Source organism: Crocodylus siamensis, chromosome 3 (assembly GCF_052110815.1).
Source record: "Crocodylus siamensis isolate JL-2025a chromosome 3, ASM5211081v1, whole genome shotgun sequence".
Taxonomy (NCBI): domain Eukaryota; kingdom Metazoa; phylum Chordata; order Crocodylia; family Crocodylidae; genus Crocodylus; species Crocodylus siamensis.
This window is the reverse complement of record NC_143397.1, coordinates 221,460,937-221,487,904: the sequence shown is the minus strand read 5'-3', so window position 1 is coordinate 221,487,904 and position 26,968 is coordinate 221,460,937. Positions and strand designations below refer to the sequence as shown.

Here is a 26,968-nt window from a genome sequence, read left to right as displayed (position 1 = left end):
TTTCACAAAATCTTTTACATTACAGACAGACGTGTCCGAAGTCACCATCAGGGCTGTACTGACCCAACAGGATGCGGGTATAGACCGGCTAGTGGCTTATGCAAGTAGGAAGCTGCTGCCAATGGAAATCAGGTATGCCATGATAGAACGGGAGTGCTTGGCAATCCGGTGGGCAATAGACCATTTCCAGTACTACCTGCTAGTGAGGGAATTTATGCTGGTTACTGACCATACACCCCTCAAATGGCTGAGTTCCACAAAAACTGATAACGCACGCATCATGTGATAGGCGCTGGTGTTACAGCTGTTCAAATTCCATATTGTATACCGTCCCGGGAAGAACAATATAACTGGACTTTCTCTCCAGATGCCCCGAGTCAGAGGACCTCGGAAGGGATCGTATAAGGGAAGACGCAGTTCGACGACTCCCAGGTACGGAAAATAAGGGTCCCCTTGGACCACCACAAGGCAACTGGCGGGGGGGGGGAGGTTATGTCCCGGGGAGATGACTAGTAAACGGGGCTTACCTGCAGAACCCGAGGAGAAACACACAACGCCACCGAAATAACCCGCGCAGCGCGTCACCTGGTTGTTTATGCAGGTGCGTCTGGCCAGTGACGTCAGGGAAGGACGCCAGCCAGGGAAGTTAAAAGCAGCAGCTGCAGCAGTGGAAGGGGAGAAGAGCCCCAGGACCGGGGAACTGGCAGCTCCACCAGCAGGAGGGGCGGAGAGCCGCAGGGTGGAGCAGCTACCGGCTCCACAAAGAAAAAAAAACGGCGGCATTGGCTGATGGCATGGCTCCGAAGGAACAGCGTGACAGCGTGGCTGGAGACTGCGCCAGACCAAAGAGGAACAGGGAGCACGGCCACAGAGGGACTGACGGGGCATGAACCCGAAAACAGCGTGACCCACAGGTGGAGTGCCAGGGCAGAGACGCAGTGACCCCAAAGGGGGAAAAGACCCGGGATGTGACCGCCGAGGGACCTGGGCCACGGAACATGCTGCAACCCGGCCTTGACACTGAAAAACATCAAGTCGTGGCGGTCGAGAACAAGGTCGGGGCCTCAGGCAAAAGAGAGCTGCTCTGATACCGAAGAAGCCCCAAGAGGATCGTGACATCTACCTACAGGACTAGAACTGCCTGAGAAAGGGGGATTGCAACCCGGCAGTCGCATTTACATTAATGCACAATAGTTTATAAAACAAGAGAAGTGACTCTACAACTCGGGCAGCAAAGTTTTTTGGGAAGAGTTCCAAACACACTTGCAACCTCGACTTGCAGGATGTTGGGAGTACCAGGGATAGACGGTGGGGGAACCAAGAGTGGCCCGATCCTTACTGTGGCAGGGCAGTCCCAGCCCCTTGCCCAATACAGGCCCAAATACATTCAAAATATACTGTTGCTAATCTACAGCTGAAAAAAACCCACAGACAATCCAGTCTGACAGAGATGACAGCCAAGAATATAGACGAGTATAACAAAGATGTCTCTGCCATTTGTGCAGACAGCAAAAAAATGAAATGCGAGTGTAAAGTCCTGCACTTATGATAGAACAATTCCATATACCAGTATAGCCTAAAGACCAACTGGCTAAGAAGCAGTTCGGCAGACAAGGACTTGAGGGTTACAGTGGATAGCAAGCTAAATATGATCCAACAGTGTACTCTTTTTGCGAAGAAGAGTAATGGCATACTAGGCTGCATTAGTAGGAGCACTGCCAGCAGACAGAGAGAAATGATTATTCCTCTGTATTTGGCACTGGTGAAGCTACATCTGGAGTACTGTGTCCAGTTTTTGGGCTCCCCACTACAGAAAAGATCTGGACAAATTGGAAAGAGTCCAGTGGAAGGCAGTGAAAATGGTGAGGGGGCTGGGGCACATGACTTCTGAGAACAGGCTGAGGGAACTGGGCTTATTTAGTCTGGAAAAGAGAAGATGGGGGATTTAATAGCAGCCTTCAACTACCTGAAGGGTGATTCCAAAGAGGATGGAGCTGGACTGTTCTCAGTGGTGGCAGATGATAGAACAAGGAGCAATGGTCTCAAGTTGCAGTAAGGGAAGTTTAGGTTAGATATCAGGAAAACTGTCACACTAGGAAGGTAGTATAAACACTGGAACAGGTTACCCAGAGAAGTTGTGGACTCTCCATCCTTGTAAGACCCGGCGAGACAAAGCCCTGGCTGGGATGACCTAACTGAAGCTGGTCCTGCTTTGAGCAGGGGGTTGTACTACCCTTCCAACCCTAGTTTTCAATGAGTCTATGATTTGAAATAATGTATTAACAGAATACTCAGCACATTATTTAAGCCTCATTTTGAAAGTCAGTCAACACCTAACAACATCTTAAAACATACTGGGGAAGCTGAAAGCAGTTCTCCCATAATCAACACATCTCAGGGTTGATCATTTTAAGAAAGTATATCAGTACTTAATACTTTCTGGTGAGTTTGGAGGACCCTCAAGAAGCCTCCTATATCATGATATATATACATGCAAAACTAATAAGCTGAAATTTGCACTGAGCAGAGAAAGACTTCTGATCTCTTCACAAAACAAGAAACTCTGAAGACAGACATTAAATTTAAGGAAGCTGAAAGAGATGTCAGAGGGACTGGAAAAAATGAGATTGATGACAAGCCTCAACAGAAACCCACTATTATCTAATACAGGGAATTGGAACCACACAAAGCTAAAATGAGAGAGAGAAACAAGCAAAACAATAGAACTTTTCACCATTTAGCCAACACGACTTATGAATTCAAAAGTCAAAAGCTAAAACCAGAATAGGTTGCAGCTGAGACGCATCACATGCAACTTAATCCTGTAGTTACTTTAAATGTTTAATGTTGGAGATTTTGATTTCTTCCTCAAAACTAGGATTAGGAAGGAAACTCTGCACAATCTGTTACTTCATAACATGGCAAGTAAAAGGGAAGAAGAGAAGAGAATTAAGAATTGTCTGGGGTGTTTTCTGTTGTATTTTTTTAAATAAAAGAACCCTCTATAAAGGACTGTGATTGTGATGTGGGTTTGAGATCCCGAAACTTGTACAAGCAAATCTGACATGGTACGGGTGGGTGTTAAGGGGTGGCAGAGCCTCATAAAGAAACTTCATAGATTTCATAGACATCAGGACTGGAAGGGACCTTAAAGATCAAGTCCAGCCCCCTGCCCCAGAGGCAGGAAGTCAGGTAGGGTCAAAAGATCCCAGCAAGATAAATATTAAGTGTTTCTTGAATGAAACATACCTGCACCACTTCTGGAGGGAATCTATTCCAGGTCTTGGGGCCTGTAATAATAAGAGCCTTGCTAAAAGCAAGAGTTTTGCATGCTGTGCTAAAAGCAAGAGTTTTGCATGCTGATTCCAGTGCAGCGGCATGTAGCCTCCTGCTCTGTGAGTGTGACCCAGCCATAAACCTAGATAGTAGAATGTTGTGTTACAAGAGAAAGTAGCAAACACCAAGTGCGTTAGATCACGACTCATCCCCATTTTCCTAGCTTGAGATAACGTTGTTTGCTTCAGACTATATAAGCTGTGCATTTTTGAGTTGCTATGGGTTCCTCCACTCTAGCAAGAGTTCCAACTTGCGCAGAGGCCCAGCACAGGCTATTGCATCCCCGAGATCAGAACACTCCAGGGCCAAGAAAATCATGCGGAGTAGCAGCTGCTGCCAAAAGCCGATGAGGTGACCATCCTCTCTGCTCTGTTTTATCACCTGCTTCTGTGAGTATCCTTAAATGAAGCTTTGCAAGAGTAAAAACAACCATGAGTACATCCTTTGTTCAAGCATGAAGAATCTGCTGAACCCAGTAGTTCATTCTAAGACAGGGGCTCAGACAGTAAAGACATTTTTTCTTACATCCAGCCTAAAATAGTCTTGAAAGAATTTATGACCATTGGTCCTTGTTTTCCTTTGGGGCGCTCTGGGGAACAGATGTTCCCCCAGATCCTGATGTACACCCCTTACGTACTTATAAGCAGCCACCAGGTCCCCCCTGAGCCTGCGCTTTTCCAGGCTGAAGAGTCCCATGGCTCTCAGTCTCTCTTCATAAGGCCTGTTCTCTTGCCCTCTGAACATGCACGTGGCTCTCCTCTGGACTCTCTCAAGATTCTCAACATCCTTCTTAAATTGTGGAGCCCAGAATTGGCTGCAGTACTCCAGCTGTGGCCTCACCAAGGCTGAGTACAGTGGGAGGATGACATCCTGAGATTTACTTGAGAAGCATCTATGAATGCAAGCCAGAGTTTTAGTTGTTTTGTCGGCTGCGATATTGCATTGGTGGCTCAGGTTCATCTTGTGATCAATCACTTTAAGGAAGAGTTTGGGATTATTTAACTCCTAACTCCAGTTCCCAACAAGACTGCACTCCATCAAGACGTGGCAGATGAGACCAGACCATCTGAGATAGAATATTCCTGAATTTATTCCCAATGGTACATGCACATAGAATCCCAGGGAGGCAAGGCCTAATGTCTAGAAAATGGTATTTAGAGTTTTGCTTTTGGGAACTGGCTTATAAGTAAATATTGTATTAAAATAATGGTCAAGGGCAACGGCAAGGGGCCTTGATTTCTAAGAGGCCTGTATGTGCCTTCAAGGCCTGCTGTATATGATATCGACAAGCAGAGAGCAGACAGGCTGAGAAGTGAAGTCATGTACTACTACATTGCTCCATAACATAAAGATAAGGTGGCACCAGGTCACAGTGCTCAACTGGAGGGCCTTCGGGCTTTCCAGTTTTGGGTGAACAGACCAAATTAGGAGAAGACTGGTAAAGTCCAAATTAGGATGTCTGCATGTGATGGGTTTATAAAACAAAGGATTGTGCTGGCAGAACAGAATGTGGACAGTACGGCGACCACTGAGAGACCAATCAGCAATGAACAAAAATGAAGAGTCATCAGGAGGGGAAAAGAATACAAAAGAAGTGATTTCAGAGCAGCAAAGGGTCCCAGGAAGGAGAACCCAAGGCCACCACAGACAGAGGGCACACCACCAGCCGATCAAATCCACCCCACTGCGGGGGAGCAGGTCTTGACCTCCAACCTCCAGGCTACTGACAGCTGACATTTCAAGAGAGAACCTCAGGGTGAAGCTCGCATACTGGCCAGATGTACCTTCCTTCCTATGACAGCTCTAGAGCTGGTACATAGAGAATTGTTTGCATTATTCTTATCTGTTATCACTATGCATCAATACAATTCATCTACTATCGAATGAAAAGGTCGTGGTCAGCCTGAAGATTTTGTGCCGGCCCAGAACAAGGTTTCTGGGTCATAAATCCAGTGCCAACAGGGCCCATAGCCTTACAGAGAGAGTTGCTAAAACAGTACATTCCCCCAGCCCTTGCTGTCCCCTGACAGGGGATTACGGAGCCTCCTGTCCAGATCTTGGGGGAGCCCCCCTCCTTAAAAGGTTTCCCCAGGCCAGGCATCCCTGCTGATTCCCCCCTCCCCCTTCCTACCTGCTGATTGCTTCAGCTGCTGCCACAGGAGGAGGGAGAAGTCCTCTGGGCTGCGTGCCTGCCCATGCAGCCCAGCATAGGGTTACCAGGAAACCCCTGCCTTTGTAGGCTTCCCCCCACCCCAGCCTAGGATCCCCCAGCCCTGGGCAGCCCTAGGGAGCTGAGAGGAATTCGTCCTCTTCCCAAACCCCAGAGCTGCTTGCCTTAGCTGCTGGAGTCTCAGGGATAGCACAGAGTAGCCTCAGGAAGTGAAGGAAATTCTTCTGCTCCCCCGCAATTAGTTGTGCCTGAGACTCACAGCAGCTGAGGCAAAGCCAGCAGAGGAGGAAAAGGAGAATTTCCCTCCACTCCCTGATGTTGCCTGAGGCTTGCAGGGGCTAAGGCAAGTAGCTCTGGGGCTCAGGAGAAGAATTCCCTTCAGCTCCCTGGGGCTGCCCCAGGCAAGGGTAACCTGGGCTGCAGGGGGGAAGCCCCCCAGGATAGGGGCTCCCCAGTGTCCCCATGCTTGGCTGCATGGGCCAGCACCTGGCTGGGAGGACTCATTCTCCCTCCCTCGTGGCAGCTCCTCCTAAATGCAAATAACTACGATGTCATTGGGATAATGGAGACCTTGTGGGACTCCACCCATGACTGGACCACAGGTATAGACAGCTATACCCTGTACAGGAGGGATTGAGTGGACAAAAGGGGTGGTGGCATAGCTCTCTATGTCAAGGAAAGTTGCACATCCCTGCAAGCCGACATTGGCACCCACGGTGGACAACTTGAGACCCTCTGGGTTAAAATCTGTGGGGAACACAGCACAGGGGATACTATGGTGGGGGTCTACTACAGACCCCCTACCCAGAGTGAGGACCTCAACCAGGAGTTCACCAGCGAATTGGCTGAGGTCGCACGATCCCGGTGTGTGGCTGTCATGGGAGACTTCAACTACCCAGACATCCCGTGGGAGGAGCTCTCGGCCAAATCCCAGAGATCTCAAAGCTTTCTCTCATGTGGACAACCTCTATCTGACACGGGAAGTCTACGGGCTGACAAGAGGTAAAGCGCTGCTCGACCTCGTACTGGCAACCAGGGATGACCTAATTGGCAACCTAACAATCGAAGGGAACCTGGGTGACAGTGATCATGAACTGATCACCTTCACCATCTGCCATAAAGCTGGCAAGTCAGTCAGTTGTACAGAAGTCCTCAACTTCAGGAAAGCCGACTTTGACAAGCTAGGGAGGCTTGTCAGAAAGGCCCTAAAAGGCCACAACCCAATGGAGAGGGGAGTTCAGGATGAGTGGTTGCTCCTCAAGGGAGCAATCCTGGATGCGCAAGCAAAGTCCATCCCATCTCAGAGGAAAGGCAGCAAAAGGGCACAGCAGCACCCTTGGCTCTCCAGAGATCTTCCTACATCTTAAAAGGAAGACCTACAAAGGATGGAGGACTGGAACCGCCACCAGGGAGGAATACTCTGATCTGGTCCGGACCTGCAAAGAGCAAATCAGGAAAGCCAAAGCTGTGATGGAACTCCAGCTAGCTACAAATATCAAGGAAAATAAGAAGTCCTTTTTTACACATGTGGGGAGCCAGAGGAAAAGCAAGGGCAACATTGGACCCCTGCTAAACCAGATGGGGCAACTGACAACTGACACCCAGGAAAAAGTGAACTTGCTAAATGGGTACTTTGTATCAGTTTTTCATCAGCCCCATGGGATGGCCCTGCCCACTAGGTCAGGGAGGCCCGGGCAAGGGAGATTCCTTGCCCTCCATCAAAGCTGACCTCGTGAAGGAACACCTCAACAGGATGGATACCTTCAAGTCAGCCGGCCCTGATGGGTTACACCTAAGGGTACTCAGGGAGCTGGTGAGCATCATAGCTCAGCCCCTGGCACGGATCTTCAAGAGCTCTTGGTGCTCTGAAGTGCCTCACGATTGGAAGAGGGCCAATGTCATGCCTATCTTCAAGAAAGGGAGGAAAGAAGATCTGGCAAACTACAGGCTCATCAGCATGACCTCTATCCTGGGGAAGGTCTTGGAAAAGGTTATCAAGGATGCCATCCTTAATAGACTAGTTGAAGGCAATATCCTGAACGATACCCAGCATGGGTTTGTTGCGGGTAGGTCTTGCTTGACCAATCTCATTTCTTTTTATGACCAGGTAACATCACATAACAGGAAGAGATCAATGTTGTATATCTTGACTTTAAAAAAGCCTCCGATCTAGTATCCCACAATCACCTCTTGGCTAAACTGGCTAACTGCAGCCTTGACATCACCACGCTCCACTGGCTGGGGAACCAGCTCTGTGGTAGGTCCCAGAGGGTGGTGGTCAACGGGAGTCAATCGTCTTGGTGCGCTGTGTCCAGTGGGGTAAAAAAAAAAAAAAAAAAAAGAAAAAAGGCTCTGTCCTAGGGCCTATACTGTTCAATATCTTCATCAACGATGTGGACACTGGTGTCAGAAGCAGATTGGCCAAGTTCGCCGATGACACCAAACTCTGGGGTAAAGCATCCACAACTGAGGACAGGAGGGTGATCCAGGCTGACCTGGACAAGCTCAGCAAATGGGCAGACAAGAACCTGATGGTGTTCAACACGGAAAAATGCAAGCTTCTCCACCTTGGGAAGAAATACCCACAGCATGCTTATAGGCTCAGTAGTGCTACGCTGGTTAGCATTACAGATGAGAAGGACTTGGGGGTCATGGTTGACCACAAGAGGAACACGAGCCTTCAGTGTGATGCTGCGGCTAGTAAAGCAAGCAAAACGCTGGCTTGCATCCATAGATGCTTCTCAAGCAAATCCTGGGATGTCATTCTCCCGTTTTACTCAGCTTTGGTGAGGCTGCAGCTGGAATACTGTGTCCAGTTTTGGGCTCCGCAATTCAAAAAGGATGTGGAGAAGCTAGAGAGGGTGCAGAGGAGAGCCATGCACATGATGATCAGAGGTCAGGAAAACAGACCTTATTATGAGAGGCTGAGAGCAATGGGGCTATTCAGCCTGTAAAAGCACAGGCTCAGGGGTGATCTGATGGCCACCTGTAAGTTTATCAGAGATGCTCATCAGGATCTGGGGGAATGACTGTTCACCAGAGCGCCCCAAGGGATGACAAGATCGAACGGTCACAAACTCCACTGCGACCGGTTCAGGCTGGACATAAGAAAGAACTTCTTCCGTGTCTGGGCCCCCAAGGTTTGGAACAGACCGCCACCTGAGGCGGTTCAAGCACCCACTTTGAACACCTTCAAAACACATTTGGATGCTAATCTTGCTGGAATCCTATGAACCCTGCTGACTTCCTGCTCCTGGGGCAGAGGGCTGGATGCAATTATCCTCCAGGGTCCCTTCCAGCCCAAATGTCTATGAAATCTATGAAAAAGAAATTAGACTGGTGAAATGCTCCACATACACCTCCATAATTGCAAACAGCACCTTTTCCAGGAAATAGTATCTGTTTACTGCCAATACTATCTACCTCCTGTTGCCAGCTAAAGTTGCCTTTATCCACGACCTCCATTCCTCTCTAGTTTCCCTCAGTCTCTCTTCTGTGTTTTCTCACCATGCCACTTCCAGTGGGCCAGCCTGCCATCACAATCCCACCGTCCTCTGTTTCTCACCTGCCATACCTTGTCCTGCTGTTCCCATTATGCTGACTTCTTGTCAAGTGATAGCAAGCCACTATATCACATACTTTTGACTGCCTCTTTACTCCCACAGCTAAGCTGTATCTTTCTTTCCCATTCCTAATGATTCGAGCCTTAAATGCTTAGCAAACATCACAAAATGAGACCCCAAACAATTCATCCAGAATCCCTCTGTTGCCCCCTTCCTCAGCCAGGTGCATGTGATTAGTGTGGCTCTGCCCTCCTTGAGGTGAAGCTGGAGCACATTGCCCTACAACTCATCTGCATAAAAATGTTGTTGCATCCCAGGACTCATGACAAGAACTAATTCCAGTCATGAGTGGGGGCTGACTAGCACATGTGGGGGATAGGAAGGGGGTATCTTGAGAACACACACATACTGAGCAGTGCTGAGCTATGGAGTATTGAAATACTATTGATGCTCATGGATTCAGCCCAATGAACTCTATGGTAAATCATGAGCCTTTGACTTTGGATTAATACCATGCATCATTTGTACTACATAAGTATGTGCCCAAAAGTGTGTTTATAGAGTACCTGAACTAAAACTTGCAGTAGCTTCATAAAAAGGTAACATGCATCAATTCGGGATGAACTAAGTACACAGGAACTACATGCAAATTGCTACAGCCACGTTTAATTTCCAGCTTATTGTTTTCAAATTTACTCCTCACTTCCATTGGCTCAGGGAGAGCAGGGTCTGACAGTAAGGAAAGGGGTAAGGGGCTGCCAGGGGAAAAAGGTGGGGGAAAGCAGAGAGCAAAAAAGCTATCTGACCCCTCAGATTTATTTTCCATGCTGTAACAGTGGGAGGAGTAAAAATTCAAGGCAAACCTCCAATAATTAAATTATATTCCTGGAAAATTATAACAAATTTATTAATTGTCCATATATGGAATCTAATTATGGGGGGAGGGTCATTTTATAATCAGAGTCATCTTCTATTTGAGTAAATACAGTACATGGGATTAAGTGCAGAATGCGGAAGTATTTTATAAACTTGCAGTGCCTAACAAAATGTTCGCATTATTATACCACGATCTGAAAGACTTACAATGCAAGTCTGCACTCATGATTGTGACAAGTACTGATTTCCCAGTCATACATGTGCTATTAGATATCCACATACACAAAACAAGTATGTATCTAGCATTCTGCATGAAAACATATCTAAATAAGCATTTACGTAGCCACAGAATAGTCCATAAAACACAGCAATAAGTCACAGCCAAAATCTGTATCTGCCCACATAAATACAGTGTATCAAAAGTGATCAAAGTAGGTGTGCAGTTATGTACACAAAAAGCACTAAAGCTAGAAAAAAGACCATTTCCCTTTCAATTGCAGTTCCTCAACTGGTAAATCAGACATGATTTCTATTTAGTTCCCTAGGATGTTGTGAATTTAGGTAAGTTAAGAATCTCCAGATCACACCAACAGTCTACCTAATCAGGTATTTTATCTCAGATTGACTATGACTTTACTACAGGTTCCTGAAAAAGGTATCCCATCCATAAAACATATAATTATGCAGAACCATGTACCTGCAAGGAGCTTCCTTCAAAACTTCCTATACTAGGATAGTACAGATGCTTATATAAGCATCTGTGTTTGAACCTATTCATTTCTTGACTGCCACTACTTGTGACAAAAAAGTTCCGTTGTAGTGGACTATGAAGTGCATACAAAAGTCATGTTTTGGCAAATATTTTGAAAACAACTAGTGTTTGTATATCACTTTGAGATCGTCAGATAAACAATGTTATGTACAATGCAAAGCAGCCTGTTATGTGACAATTAGCAGAAAGTTTTAGGAATTACAAAGGAGCCTGTGCCAATGCAGGCACTGACTGCTACACTTCGATTATCAATAAAAATGTCATTTAATGCTAGATATATGAGAGAGATTAGGGATGCCTGCTCACTAACTAGAGTTAGACAACTAATTCTTTATGCATGGGTCAATACCTACCAATGTCTAGGTTATAACTGAGACAATGACTTGAGATTAAATGCTTTGTCCCATTACTAGTTTTCTAACTCCTGCAGTCCCCAAACTAAGTGTTTAACATCTTTGATTTTCTGAGTTACACAATCAATAAAATCTTTTTTTTTTTTTTTTACAAACTTCTCAAAGCAAATTCAACTTTATTAACATGCTATCAGTTCACATACAATACAGACACACATTCCAAAATAGCAAGAGAACTAAGTCAGCTTTCAGATTTTGTTTTTTCTTATGTTAATTTATACTATGAAAACCCGAAAAGTAGTTCATAAATATGGATTAACATAGCTTAAAAAAGAGAAAAGAGATGAGAAAAGACACTTAGTACTTACTTTAATAACAGATGGCATCTTTGAATTAAGGTTATCATAAGTAAAATGCAAGCGAGTCTTGAAGGAACACTTGTAAAGCAGAGGGTCCTGGTAAAATTCAATTTTGCCACTGGCATTTCTCTTATCAAGACATACTGTGCAGTCAGAAAAATTAATCACCTTCCTCAGCACTAGATCAGTTGCTTTAGAAAGAAAAAAAAACAAAACAGTTGACAAAAAAAATGTAACAATACTTGCTTCATATTATATATGCATAGTATTCCAGGAGACACCAATAATGAACAATTTAAAAAATATATTCAATAGAAAATGAATAACTTCCACTGTTGTTAGCATGATTATATTTTACTTAAACTACCATATGAATAAAATAAAGAGCTTTGGTAGGAAAAATAATTTTCTATGCTACATCCTGGCTATATATTTATTTTTTAAATTTTTGAAAAAGTAGGTTTTTCTGTTTTTTAAGCTACAAAGTTCTAAATGATTTGTATCATTATTAGAATACATTTATTTCAGTAATCTGAAAATCAATGTCTCTACTAACTACAGAAAAATCTCAAGTACATCTCTGGGAATAACGATAATTCAAGAAGAGAAGGGAAAAAATGAAGACCTGAGCTTCAACATATATAAAGCCCTTTAAAAAGCCACTCCAAAGACTTATTCAGTTTCACTCAGAACTGGAAAAAATAGTTAAAAGCAACAGTTTGAAGGAAAAAATAAAATCAAGGGAAACAAAAATTAATAATTGAATATCCAAAATCATCTTTGCATTACTGTAAACCATAAATTTACCATCTTTTCCCTATAGTTAAAGCTTGGCTAGAAATAACAGAGGTAGTAAAACCCAAAGGCACCAAAAAAACAAAAAAAAATCATACATTCACAGACAAAAAGAATGTTAAGAACTTATGTGGTCCTGGCCAAATTAGGAAAAAGTACAGTATTGTACTTAATAAATTATATATATATATATTGAAGTGGAAAGCAGATCAGGTAGTCTTCTTTCTCCCCACTTAACCCTTTCAATAACTGACCTATGCCCCCAAGCAGCCAATCCATGAGCAAGCTGCAGGGATCAGCTTTACCTCAATGAGAGCCTTCCTCTAAAAAGAGCTCTGTCAGCATGACTGGTGCTACAGGGAAGCTCATGACCTGTAGACCACACCTGAGATTCTGCCCCACACGCCCACAAGCTCAGAAATTAACATGCCTTAACCTGTTTTCCATAGTGTTCAGCTCAGCTCTTCGTAATATGCATATTATAAAGATTGTCTTTTTGACAGTTTAGAGCTCAAAAACAAGACCACCACTGCAGGCTACAGTTTTATGTAGTTCGAATTTCCCCACTCAGGCTGCACCTTCGAGTACTGTAGTTTATGTATAAGGATGAGGAGAGCCAACTTATTTTACTTCCACTCAACACCTTCTGCTGTCGTTAACCCATCGAAAATGCACATTTTGGTCAGGCATGTTTTTATTCTGAAAGTTTCAAAGCAATATGACATGTTTCTTATGATAAGTATCAGCTTTGTAAGTATTTTATAAATGTTTTAATTTTTAAATGATTTATAAACAGGGGTGTCAAACTCCTCTGGCCCATAACCTAGGGCCAGTCCTCCACCACCATGCTAGATCCAGCACCCACAGTGCCCACCCTGAGCTGTCGGGGATCAGAGTTGCAGGTGGCATGTGTCCCCGAGCAGCAAAGATGGATGCTATATGTAGCATAGATCCCAGAGTGGCTGGAACAGGCATTGCATGTAGCATAGATTCTGGACTGAGTGCCATGTTACAGGCAGTATCCCCACTGACTGATCCAGGACTGCGCTACATGTGACACTTGCTCCAGCCAGTCTGAGACCTGGAAAACATACGGCACCCGCAGGCACCACATATAACAGTAGTCAAAGACTGGTTGATCAGCCACCATGTGTGGCATTTAACCAGAGGACACTGGGACAGGCAACATATGCAGCACAGTTCCTGGAGAGGCTAGAATGGATGCTATGTGTGGTGTTGCATCCCAGGTTCTGCCCACAGGGACCGTCCTGGGCCAATTCAGACCCAGGGGAAGCACTGGGGGCCAGATAATGGTCTCTGTAGGCTGGATCCAGACCCCTGATTTAAAATATTTCAGCTGGAGATGAGGGATGGTCCAATAGTTAAGACAGAAGCCTACTACTTGAGATGCCATGATGCAATTTCCTGCTCTACCACATAGTTTTTGTATGACCCTGGAAAAGCCTCACTTGTGCCTCAGTTTTTCATCTATAAAATGGGGACACGATTTCCTAATCTTACAGCAACATGATAAAAAGAAATATATTAAGTATTGTCTAGTACAAAAATACCAAGGTTGTTTTGTATCTTCACCGTAAAAATAGATAGCTTGTATTTACCCCTATATACAAAAATGTAATGTGGCATACATTATTTCACCTAAGTGAAATGCATGCAATAATTGTGTTCTTACTGTCCCAGGAAGCACAATGCATCTTACTACATCTCCATCCAACCTAGTAAGAATTTATTCATAAAATAAAAATCACCAAAATCCCATCTGCAAGTTAAAAATTATGGGGGAAAAAAACAAGTCTCATACAGGAATAACAAATACATAATAGGAAGCAAAATTGCTTTTGACATTAGAAAGCTTCTCATTAGATTTACTTTCACCTAAGATAAAAAGAGAACCATCCCCAAGATCCAAAAAAAATACTCACCAGAGATGTCCATAAATGCTCTATCCCAAAATTCGTCCACTGTATAGCATTCTGCAGAAGTTATATTCACCGAGAGAACAATATCATCCTCCACATACTTTAATATGAGATTGTTGATCACAATGTTGACATTGTTTACAACACGCCTAATTAAACTCTGCACATAACCTTTCAGATGGAAACAAAAAGAATAAAACAACTTTTGATGCAGTTCTCAAAAATTATGTAGAAGATGCAGCAATTATTTTGTTTCACATTTATTACATAAATAGGTAAAAACAATTCTTTCCAAACTGTATATTATTTCCAAATTCTATTTTACTCTACTTGGTCAATGCACTGTAATAACTACTCACTCTGCAGTGAAAAGCATGACATGTAATTTTAAAAGTGCATTCTGTACTAGCTAACAGATGAGCTTCCAGCAAGTGTGACAAAAGAAATATGAAAGCAACATTTTAGTCTATGCAGGTTTAATGCAATATTAAATATTCAGTTGTACTGAAACCCAGAAGCAAAAATTAACCTTTGAATTATATTTTAAATAAAATGCAAAATTCTAAGTTCTTGTAGAATACAAAATATTATTACAACTTAATTTTATATGAATCCAAAAAATGATCACATCCCAAGATATTCAGAAATAGGTATAGAAAAATTATTAGTATCAAGATACTAGGATAATATTTAAATATGTACACCTTTATATACTGTAATTACTCGGATCTTAGATGAGGTTTTTTCCTCATTCAGAATGAGGTGAAAAACCCTCCTATTAGATTTGAGTATGAGCTAGGTAAGAAGTTCCTGTAGATCCGTACAGGACCAGGGTGGCTTATGTGGCAGGTAGGAATGTGTGAAGCAGAGGAGTGAGAAGGAAGGAGAAATGAAGTGCAAAGTTGGAAGGGGTGGCAGCAGGGAGAGGGAGCATGGGAAAAGGTATATGTGGTGCATGGGAAAGCACAGGGGAAAAAATGCACGGAGTGAGGGGACTGCAGGGAAGGGGGAGCATAAGGTAAAGGGTACACAGTGCTGAGGGGGAGCATTAGGAAGGGATGCATGGAGCAAGGGGAGTGTGGGGGAATGGGCATGCACAGTCAACTGAGTGCAGGGAAGGGACACCAGGCACACTGGGAGGAGCTCCTGCAGCTTCAGCTCTGGCCCCAGCCCCATTCCCAATCCTGACCCAGGCTGGAGCTCAACCTGCCACTACTGCCTGGCCCAGCCAAGTGCTCTGTGACCGAGGCAGAGACAGAGCCACAGTAGCTGCAAAGGTAAGTGGAAGACTCAGGGGCAGAGAAGAATGGCAAACACCAGAGAGGGACAAGTAATAGACGGAAAAGGCAAGTGGGGGATGTGAGGGTGGGAGGGAAAGGGACAGACATTAAGGTGATGGGCATGTGGCAAAGAGAAGGGGAGGCAAGGGATGTGGAATAGGCTGCCTCCCTCTCCCCCACTGCTTTGGTACTGGTGGTGGGATGAATTTAAGGGGACCCTCCAATAACCAGGTTCTAAAACCTAATAATTGGAGGGTGGGGGTTTTAAATTGGTAGTTGTCTTGGATTTGGGTAAATATGGTATATCTTCTTTTCTGATTCAGGCTAAGAAAATTAAAGCAACATTTACCTTACAAGTACTTTTATTAATCAAATCAGCTTTTAATGACCAATACAGTCACATGTTCCTCAGCAAGAATGTTGTTAGGTGTAACAGAATCAATTTCTGTCAACAACTAACATAGTTAGCACCTGCACTAAAGTCTATAGGGAGAAAACCCATTTAAATCTGTTCAGCAATAACATGGTTGGAAAAATGAACTCCTTTAGGAATTCCCAGTGGAGGGTAAATATTCTCATCTGAACAATACAGGAAAGAAATTCAATACTACCCATTTTCATATTTTTCCTGTAACCTGTATGTATTAACAGTGCCAATTAATGTATGCTCTTAGATTTAAAAAAAGAATACAAACTCTTAAGCAAAGTCTACAGTTTGTGGAATAACTGGGGGGTTTTTTTAATTATTTGCTGTTTAGAAATGGATATCAGCAACCTTAATTTCATATTAGAGATTTGTATACATTTCTAAAAAAGAAGTTGCAGCATCAGTAGAAGCAGCTGAAGTTGAGTTCCACTCTACTTTCCCCTTTTCCAGAGGCTAACTTTTTCATTCAAATGTCAGATTTCTCTCTAACTTTTTAAACTGACATTTGAACAAAATGTATGTAATTCATTCTTAGCTATATAGCCATTAATTAATGGACATTTCCCTGCATATGTACATCAAAAGTTTTCCACTTCTATTTATACACCACTCTTATTAAAGCAAGTAGAATATCAAAATAAAACATAACCCCCCAAAACCAAGGGTGTGCTCACCCACCTGCCCACTGAGATATGATATCCAGCCAATATGGATGCCCACAAGTCAGAAAAAATTGTTAGTTGGGGAGCAGGAGAAACTACCTATGCACAGCCAGCTCCAACTGGGTCAAGGCCACCATGATGCAGTGGAATGAGGGCTGGGCCCATTCCCACACGTCCAGATCAGGCCAGGCTGCTCCCCAGCCCCTCTAAGTATCTAGATTGGGGTTGCTCCACCCCACCCAAGCCCCACCCTGAGCATCCAAATCAGGGTTGAGCTGCTCCCCAGCTGCCCTCACATGTCCAGATTGGGGCTGTTCTGCCACGCTCCCCCCATCCTCAGCATTCGGATCAGGGCTTCTCTGCAACATCCCACTCTGGCACATCCAGATCGAAGCCAAGCTGCTCCCCACTACCAATCCTGGTGCAGCTGGATCAAGGTAATGTTGCCCCCACCCCCTCATCAGGGTCACTATCCCATCCTCCCTCTCCCCGCTCCAATCACACATGCAGATCAGGACCAGGTTGCTCCCTACCCCTCTACAGGCAGAAGGGGCCCCCCTCCACCAGCCCCACATGCCAGCCAGATCAGGGCAAAAAGGTGGGCACCACTGCCTTAAACAATATCCAAGCCTAGCCTTGCTTGCTACACACCTGCCCAAACAGGAAAGACTTGAAGATATCCAAGTTCAGACTCTGTTGGATCTTGGGGTGGGGGGTTGGTTCTAGAGATGAGCAGCAACTGCTAAGATAGACTCTCCACACACTTTCACCAACCAAAGGTGCACTGATAGTATTTGCAGGAGGCTGATCTTGGCTGACCTTAGGGTTTACAATAGGTATAAGGGACAAAGTGGCCCCTTAGGGCTAAGACCATTTAGGACGCTATAGTTTGCCTGAAAAGCTAGTAGAAGCCAGTGCAGAGAGTCTGGAGGACTATGATATGAAGACAATACCAAGATGGGGAGGGGCTGCACACAGTATAGAAAACAGGATCAGATTTCAGAATGCTCTTCAGAAATAAGAGAAATGGTCTGAAATAAACAGGATGTATTTTTGTATGCAAAGTACTGCACCAAGATAGGAATAATCAATTGCACAAAAAATAGACTGAAGAATAACTGGCTAGGCAGAATTTTTACAGAAAAAATGTCTGAGGTTATAGTGGATCACAAACAGAAATGATTCAAGTGTCACACTGCTGTAAAACCAGAACACATGATACTGAGATGTATAAGCAGGAATGCCACAAAACATGAAACAAACCTTCCCAGCTACTCAACAGCAGCAAGCCTTCAGCTGAAGTATTGTGCCCAGTGTTAGGCACTCAAATTTCAAGAAAAATGTTGTCAAGGACCAGGGCAGCAAGCCAAATTGCTACCAACTGGCTCTCGTTTCCTAAACTGGCCTGGCTGTCACTGGCAGAACCATCCCCCACTTGGCCCCAGCTGCCTGCTAGGTATGGGGGCCTGCTTTAAAGCAGCAACCATTTCAGTGCCCACAGAGTATTTAACAAGATAGACAGAACAAGTCTCATCTAGTCCTGGGTTTCCAGATCCTGTTCCTGGTTCTCAGTCCTGTCTTTTTGATTTAGGTTTCCTTAGTCCTAGTTTTCTGTGCCCTGGGTTCTTCTGCTTCCTGAATCATCCTGGTCCCTGCCCATTTGTTACTGGTTCCAGACTCCAGCACATTCCCAGACAGCCTTGTCAGCTCCTCAACTCTTGTCCACTCACAAACATCTCCTGGCTTCGCTAAGTGACCACCTACATCCTAGCAACAAAAACTATCAAAAGTCTAGATACCATACCTATGAAGAGGGATTGAAAGAACTGCATTTGTTTAATTCAAAAAATGGAAGATTGCAGGAGACATAACAACAGTCAAGTATATAAAAGACTGCTGTAAGGAAAAAGGTAATGATTATTCCACTAGAGATAGGACAAGTAGTAGTGCACTTATATTGCAGCAAAGGAGATTTAGAATAGACATTAAAAAACCTTTCTAATGGTAGCAGTACACACTGAAATAGATTACCTAGGGAGATTACAAAATCTCCAACACTGGAGGTTTTGAAAAGTGTGTTAGATGAACATCTGTTAGGAACTCTTTAGGTACAGTTGATCCTGCCCTGAGGAGGTCTGACCCAGCCCTATTTTCTATTAGGTTAACTCTCAGACTTCAGCAATCTAGTATACTACTTCCTAAGGACCAAAAGAAGCCTGTTGTTAGTGGAGACCCACTACATTCATAAAATGTGAGGGCAAGGCATAAAAGTAAGGGTTGGGACTCCTTTGTTGCTTATCAGTGATCACATGGGACCCTGGAATGAAATAAAAGTGTGTTGATACTAGATGTATCAAAATCAAAAATGAATTTGGGAAACTTAACTACATAAAGTCATTCATGGCTGACCCAATGAATTCAACGTTTACTAATGTTCTCTGGAGGAGTTAGGCTTGTCACACTAATACACTGACCGCCCCCATCCTAATGCCAAATGCACAGACCATGACAGTAGATCTGGTTAACAATGAACTCACAGATCCATAAGAACATACAGGTCCTAAAGAAGTACCAAAGTAGAAATATGAGAACTGATGGCCACTACGTGCTGATGTTCCACAAACTCATTAACAGAAAAGTGCTCATCCTGGGGTAAAGATATGTGCATGAATGGAAAAGTTTACCCCTATCCTTCAACATTTCATGATGCTTAGTATGTCCCCCAAGACATGCTCACATTTCAGGATGTGTTCTTTCAAGACACCTATATTTGAGATGTCACCCCACTATGGCTAACATTTCAACAAGAGGATGTGTGAAAGAACACACACTGAAATATAAGCATGTCTTGGGATACAGCCCCCACCCCAGAGATGCACACAAGCATCATGAAATGTTGAGGGATAAGGGTGAACTCTTCTATTCATTCCAAATGCCCCAAGACTATTGAGGCACTTTTGATCCTGATCCAAATCACAGAAACCATGCCAGAAGAACGAGTAGGTCTCTGAACCCTGCTAGTGCTCAGGCGCAATACAGCAAGTAAAACTCTAGCAATATCAACAAGATGAAGTGTTGTCCAGAATAGCAGACACGATGGGCCAAAGGGCAGGGTAGCAGACATATTGGGCCTGTACTTCCAAACAAGTTAAGCACCCAACTTCTCTCTACACCAAAATATCAAGGTACCCTCCAAAAACATTGCCTGCACAGATGTCAGTATGCTGAAATCAGAAGAAACAGCATGTCATCATGCTATCTAGAACTTGTATCCCTTCCGTAAAGAACACAGAGACAGTGGCGTAAGTGCCTCCATCTTGTATACATACTCCATTATATAAAGGTTGGAACTCTTCAATACAAAGTAATCTGTGCACCAACTTTAATGTTATCTTCTGAGAGCTAGAGAAATGTAACAAATGCCAACTTGAGCCATCTGCTACCAAAGGCACATAAAGACCCATGCCTTAAAACCCCAAATTTTAAGATTCTAAAAATCTGATGACACAAGAATCCTTCCAAGATGTCTCCCCCTAAAAGAAAGGAGAAAAGGAGAACAAGGGTGAGAGAGAGAGAGAATGCCACAAGGGATGCCTCAAAAGAGCCCAAAAGGAGAAGGCAATCTCACATTCACCTCAACTCACAAAATTCTTAGTGTGTGAAATTGAAAGTAAGTTTCTCATAGTTTATCATCCTGAACTCTGGGACATTTCATGTGACAAAGTCTTCCATACAGAGACAGGTAACACAGGCAAAGTCTCCAACTTCTGTCTAATTACCAGAGATGCTTAAGGACCAAGTAAATGGCCTCAGGCTCAGTCAGGTCAAATGCTTCAAAAAGAAAGCCACTGACTGATGTTTCTACTAATAGACAGGCAAAAATCTCAGATTTAATATTCTTTGGTGCAGCAGTGTTTCCAGAATCCCTACATGAGCTGGAGACTACAGACAGAACTAACTTAGCAACTAAACTGTACGTAAACATGCAAAAGACTTGTCTGAAATAAAACAACTGAAAAAGCCAGAACAGCATAGGATAAAGTTTGGTGTGCAGCACCTGTAAGAGGGCTCTTACACTGCCTACAGGCAGAAGAATTGGCTGACAAGGTTCAAGGTGAATCCAAAGCAGCTGCATTGATGGGGGAAGGAAGGATAGACAGTGGAGGAGATCACGCCCAACCAATAAAAGTCCAAATTTTTAAGAGCCTGGGGAGTTCTGAATTGTCTTGTAGGAATCTGAGACCTATGAACAAAAAACTATGTATAGGTGTGTAGCAGGATGCCCCTTGGGGTGCCATGACCTCCCCTTAGCGCCCCTGCCTACCGTGCCAAGTCTGGGTCCTTAACGCATCCTCCGTCTCGCCCGCCACATCCTTGATCTTATTGGTTCAATTAGGGAGGCTGCCTTCTCTTTCCCCCTTGGCACGGAGCCGGTCTTACTCTACCCCGATTCCGGGCCACCTCCCGTGCTGGCCCTCGCCGGCCTGCCCCCGAGGGTGTCCTAAGCAGCCCGCTCTCTCTCTCTGGGCTTGCTTCGTTATACACGCCCTCTCCCGGGGCCGGCTCCACTACACCCTCTTTGCCCGCACTGGGGCCCTCGCCCGCGCCTCTCACGCTCTCTGCCCGCACTGGGGCCTCCTATGCCCGACTCAGGCTTCTATGCTCGCGCTTCTCGTGTGCCCACCCGCCCGCACTCGGGCCTGGGGTCACACCCCTTGGGCTCCCCGCCCGCACTCGGGCCTGGGGTCGCACCCCTTGGGCTCCCCGCCCGCACTCGGGCCTGGGGTCGCACCCCTTGGGCTCCCCGCCCGCACTCGGGCCTGGGGTCGCACCCCTTGGGCTCCCCGCCCGCACTCGGGCCTATCTATGCCCGACTCAGGCCTACGCCTCACTGGGGCTTTTCCCAATTGGGATTTCCGATTGGGGCCTGTCCCGGTAATGCCCACGCTGGGCTGGGGTCGGGACCCCCCCCACTGCTTAGACCCACCTTCCTGGGCCCACTCCCTACTGGGCTTCTGCCTCTACTGGACTCTTCCCGAGGTCGCCCCAATGGGCTGGGGTCAGGACAACCCCACAACGCGGCACCCTCCGTGGTGCCAGGAACTCCCCCACCTTACTGGGGAGCTCCTGCTGAGACCTCCTCCACCCCTACAGCCTCGTCCGGCCCTCTGGTCTAACAATAAACACAAATCCAAAACCTCCCTTTCCTGGGTTACAACACAAACTCCCAAGCACAACAGAAACTCAAAGCCCCGCGGCTACAACATAAATCTTGAGCCAACCTGGCTAACCTTCTCTCATCCCCTCATCGGAGTTTCTCCCAACCATTGTTATCAAGCCAGTGCTCTCCAGCCATCCGGCCCTCCTAGGCTGCCAGCAGGGGAACTGACTCTGGCCTTGGCCTTGCTGTTTATAAAGGCCAGGCCCTGCCCCCCGTCAGTCAGCTGACCCACTCTGTTGTTGTAGCAACTGCCACCTGCGCTGCCCTGGTGAGTGGCAGCTGGGCCCATTCACTACTATTCAGTAGCAGGCACCTTAGTGCCCTGCTACAAGGTGGTATCTTTAAATAATTATACTATTAAAATTTCAGCATTCAGATAAGGAAAAATAAGGACATATAATAGCAAGACCCTACCTGAATAAAAATGCAAGCAAAAAGGGAAAAGATGCTATTTTTTAGGTTTGAATTTCATTTTAATGCAGCTGTATTTTAGACCACCCCAAGATTCTACTGACCTGATCTGTGGATACTCGGCTCTTCTAAATCATCAGGCCAGCCACAGGAACCTAACTATGGATTTTGGAACTTAATTTTGAACATTTTGGCCCACGGTAATAAAAAAATATTAATCTGTTACTACATAAGATTAACAGAATCATGCAAATAAAAACAGTCCACTTTATGAAAGATAAAAGTTACCTGGTGGTAAATCAGGGTCAGAAGGAGAAGCTTGCTGGACTCGGCGTGGTTTTACCGTTGATTTTGCACTCTCTGTGGTACTACGGTTTGAACTGGAACTGCAGCTCTCATGGTCTTCCTGTATATTAGCCAAAATAATTAATCTAATTAGTCTAACAGTGTGTGAAAAAAAATGTGCCTGAAAAATAACCAACTATAAGGATTTACTATTACTAGACTTAAAATACTTGTCAATTCCATTCCTTGAGATCACAGTTACTGTATTTATACATGAGAATTTCATATGAAATTTTGGGATCACCTGGAAAGTATTAAACATTTAAAATTGGATCAATAGTTGTAAGTTTTATTGAAATTATGTTACTGTATTACATTTGTAAAATTAACTGCAGTTCAGGTAAAGCATCCCTAAACATTAAATAAAAACCCAATAAAATAAATTTTTGTACTATACGGGTAGTAGTATATGAGAAACTATCAGCTTTTATCAGACTAAGAATTTGCTCATGAAAACCTAGAACAGTTGTAATGTCAGCCACATCTTTTCTAAAATAAAGCTATTTGAAATTGCCCCATGAAGCAAGTAGAGCTGGAGTATTGTTGTAGCCATGATGGTCCAAGAAATGTACAAGATGCAAGGATTTTTTTTTTTTGTGATACACACTTGATCCAACAAAAGGTATTTGGGAGAGAGACAGACAAGCTTTTAGGAATAAAGCGTTCTTCATACCCTTTCCTGTCAGAAAGCAACATATTAATCTCAACCCCCTAAAAAAGCAAACCTTAAAACTACCCTAAAATACATAAGACAAAAGAAGCAACTGTTCATCTGAACATCTTAAATCACTAATTTACCTTTTGTAGCTTAAAAATAGAAAACATAGCTTATTCATAAAATAAAATAAAGACTTGCAATACGTAGTCACAATATGGGCATTAGGGTTGCAGGTACATTCCAGGGTAAGATTTACTTGCCAAGACACAAATGTTAGAAAACCCAAGAAATGCTGATAAAGAGCCTCTTTCAAGGACATTAATGTTACAAAGAAGAAATCAATAACATAATCACTGCTTACCAGCTGTAATTACTCATTGGAACACGGTGCTACCCAGATGGCAAGGGTTAACTGGGATACATGTACAGAAGTTCTGCTATGAAGCCATAAGTATGAAACTATGATAAAAAAAACCTCAATTACTGGCCTGCAGGCACCCCTCAGAAAATGCCAATTTTTAGTTTTCACTCGTTTCGCCTACAGAAAAATACAGCAGTTTTTCTGCTGCAAAAAAATAAAAAAGACCATAAGTATGGGTTTCTATTTGTAATCCCTAGATTTACCTTGCGATTCACATCTGCACACCAAACAGTGCTAAAACTGCATGGAATCTCACAGTGCCTTTGAAAGGATCTCAAAGCACCACAACTAGCTGTGGCACCCTGATTGAGAATCACTTATCTAAACAGTCCTCAGACAGCACCGTTATGCTGTTTGGATTTCTGATGTGCTTTGTTTAATGCCTTGTACGAATTATTCAAGTAGACCCTAACTCCCAGTTTCTTGGCTATTCAAGTTTTCTTCAACAAAAAGAAAAGTATTGAAGACATACAAAAATATCTGTCTCAAAGTCTCAAAAACACTCAAAGGAATTTTATTTTATTTTCAGATGATATTTAAGAAATGGAAAAAAACAAGGAAGGAAAATGTTATGATTTCTAGCATTACATAAATGAGAACAAAGTTTCCCAAACCCTTCTAGAAGGTAAAAGTGTTTACAATTTGGCTAAGTATAGACAGTCAAAAAGCTCCAGGCTGAACGATTCAATATTTGCAGGTCAGTCTAAGCTGTGCAGAGTGAACTAATCAGCAAGTGAGCAGACATTCACTTTTGATTCAAGAAAAGCAGCCATATGCCTCAGGCCAGAAGCTGTGGATGCTAGAGCATACCTCCCTGCTCATTTGGAGCAGACAGACTGGACCAAGGCTAGCCTGCTCACCCTGGAAGGGGTGGTTTGTGGGGGAGGTGCAAAGCATCCTGGGATGCTAATGGTGTCTAAGTTAACTTGAATGTGAAGTGGCTGGAAGTTCAATAAGCCAATTTAACCTAAATCAGTAAAGTCTGATACTATTATCCATCCAGGTCGCTCACAAACCTATTTCAGCCATTTTGTAAGTGGTTTATGTGCAATGAACTTCTGTTGTATTACAGATCTGAACCAGCATCTGTTCACTTAAACTGGTTTATGCGCCATTTCTGTCCCTAGCCTTGAAGGCAACAAAACTGCTTTTCAGAAGTAAGAATGCACTGGTGTTTCAGAAGGGCTAAGAGTACCACGCCTCATAAAAATACCAAAAATGAGAATGCCGAACAACATTCTAACAGCCCCTCCTTCTATATTTCTGTATAAAGCTCACTGCAGCCAGGATGTTAGCAAAGGATCGTACAGAGTCAGTTCATTTATATTTATCTTTTGACCTTACAAAAGCAAGAGATGCCCTGGCAACCACAAGCCTTGATTTTTGTAATTCCCTTTTTCCCAAGCTCACAACTTGAACAGAATGTTGTGGTAGATCTACTTATTGGTGTGACCTACTACTATCATATGATGCTTACCCTGGGATATTTATGTTGGCTGCCAACACAAAGACAGATTACATTCAAATCGGTATTGCTTTTCTTTTTTTAAAGCTCTTAAATGCAGCCAGGATCAACACAGTTAAGACCTACTTTTATGATTTTCTACTGACCAGCATGCATACTCATAAGTCACATGACATTTAAGAAGCCCAACAGCACATGCAAAATCTACAGAGAATTGCACATATTTAAGTCTAATGCAAACAGTACAGAATGTATTGATGCTTATTCTTCTTCATTTATTAGACCTTATTCCTCTTCAAAAATACCTTAAAGCATTTTGTTTTTCCTCTATAGCTTATTTAAAGCTTCTATTTCCAATGTTTAAACACAGATAAACAGAAGTGACTGAGTTCAGTTAAAAAGATGAAATCTTTTTTTTGTTATAGCATTAATTTTCCTTAACAGTAAGTGTTCTTGCAACACAATACTGCAATCATTTGTTTAGTTCATTGGATACAACGGGGAAGTAAAAAACAACAGCAAAACTTTAAGATGCTGACAAAACTATGCACAAAAATTAGTTTTGAAATTACATATATTTGACTATTATGACTAATAGGCTATTAATTTCATTCCCAGACATGACTACTTTAACAATACATATTTTGCTCTTCCCTGTAAAAGATTCAACATGATGTAACATTATTTTAACATACTGTTATTTAGGTTTAGCTAATATGCACTCGTTTCCTGAAACTTCTACACTGAGTGTTTTATTTTAAAATTAATTATTTTACAAACTGCTATTAATATTTTACAAAACAAGTGTCATATTTTTTAGTTACTAAAAGATAACTACTGTGGCCATGACCTTACAGGAACTGTGTTCTCACACAATTCAACTTTCATCCCAAAGTTTTTTGTACTTGTACACTTCTGCTCAATGTTAAGTTTAAAAGCACGCTATTAATTTTTCAAATATGTGACCATCTCATAAGCCCAGAAGTAAAGCATGTTCATTAAAGAGATGTGAAAAAGTTCCAAATGAACTGCCAAAACTAGCATAATTATGAAAATATTTAACACTGGAACCAACTGAAATCACACACCGTATATAGATCACAGTGATGTCATAATAAACTTCCCAGCCAAAATGAACTAAAACTACTGCAGTCTAATAAATCTAGCTCACACCAGAAGACAAACATTTTAAAGTTAGACAAACAATTATACTGGGGGAAAGGTGTGGGGCAAGGGGAAGAGGATGAAGGGTATATTCTAAAACTGTCATTATCAAACTTACTTCACTGAAGCATGTAAATGCATGTGCATTTCAGCAAGAATAGGAGATGTTATAAATAACAGTGGCTATTTAACAGCTGTAAAAAAAAGACATGGGTAGTTAAGTGTTGATCTTTAAAGAAAGCAAAAAACACATCATCTGCTACAACCCATTTTGTAAAGTAAGTATGCAATACATAATGCAGGTCTTTTAAAATAATTTAAGTTTACTTTTAGCACTAGACATAATTTAAGACCCTGATGTTTTAGATTGTGATGCACATCAGTGGTGTAACTAGAGTGGGGTGGTCCTAGGCACCAACCAGGAAGGGAGAGGGAAGGAAGGGAGGTGATGCAGAGAATAAGCTGCCACTAAAGCTGCACAATCACACAGGCATCATGGTAGCAACTGGAAGTCAACAGTGCCCCTGTACATAGGAAATGTTCCAGGAGTCCAGGATGCCTCTGATGCATATAATTCTGTGATGTAATGTTATTCACATACATAAACGTTTGTAGGATCAGGCCTTTTTTCCTAAACACTTCAAGCCAGAGGTTCCATGGTAATGTTTTGTAGACCATGGTATGGCATCCACTTCTACAGGGTGTACAAAGTAAATTAAAATTGTCATTTCATGAGTTGAATCTGTCTTC

General features: G+C 43.3%; 1 protein-coding gene across 4 annotated transcripts in view; it reads right to left on the bottom strand.

Moving 5' to 3' along the window:
- Positions 1-26,968, bottom strand: part of VPS13B (vacuolar protein sorting 13 homolog B) — an 883,845-nt gene that overhangs the window by 782,125 nt on the left and 74,752 nt on the right. For all 4 annotated transcript variants that reach the window (XM_090040420.1, XM_090040419.1, XM_090040417.1 and 1 more), the window contains 3 exons: positions 22,454-22,571; positions 14,168-14,335; positions 11,439-11,620 (listed from right to left, as the gene is read on the bottom strand). In XM_090040420.1, the coding sequence (XP_089896546.1) occupies positions 11,439-11,620; positions 14,168-14,335; positions 22,454-22,571 (468 nt within the window). The remainder of the gene's footprint in view (positions 1-11,438; positions 11,621-14,167; positions 14,336-22,453; positions 22,572-26,968) is intronic.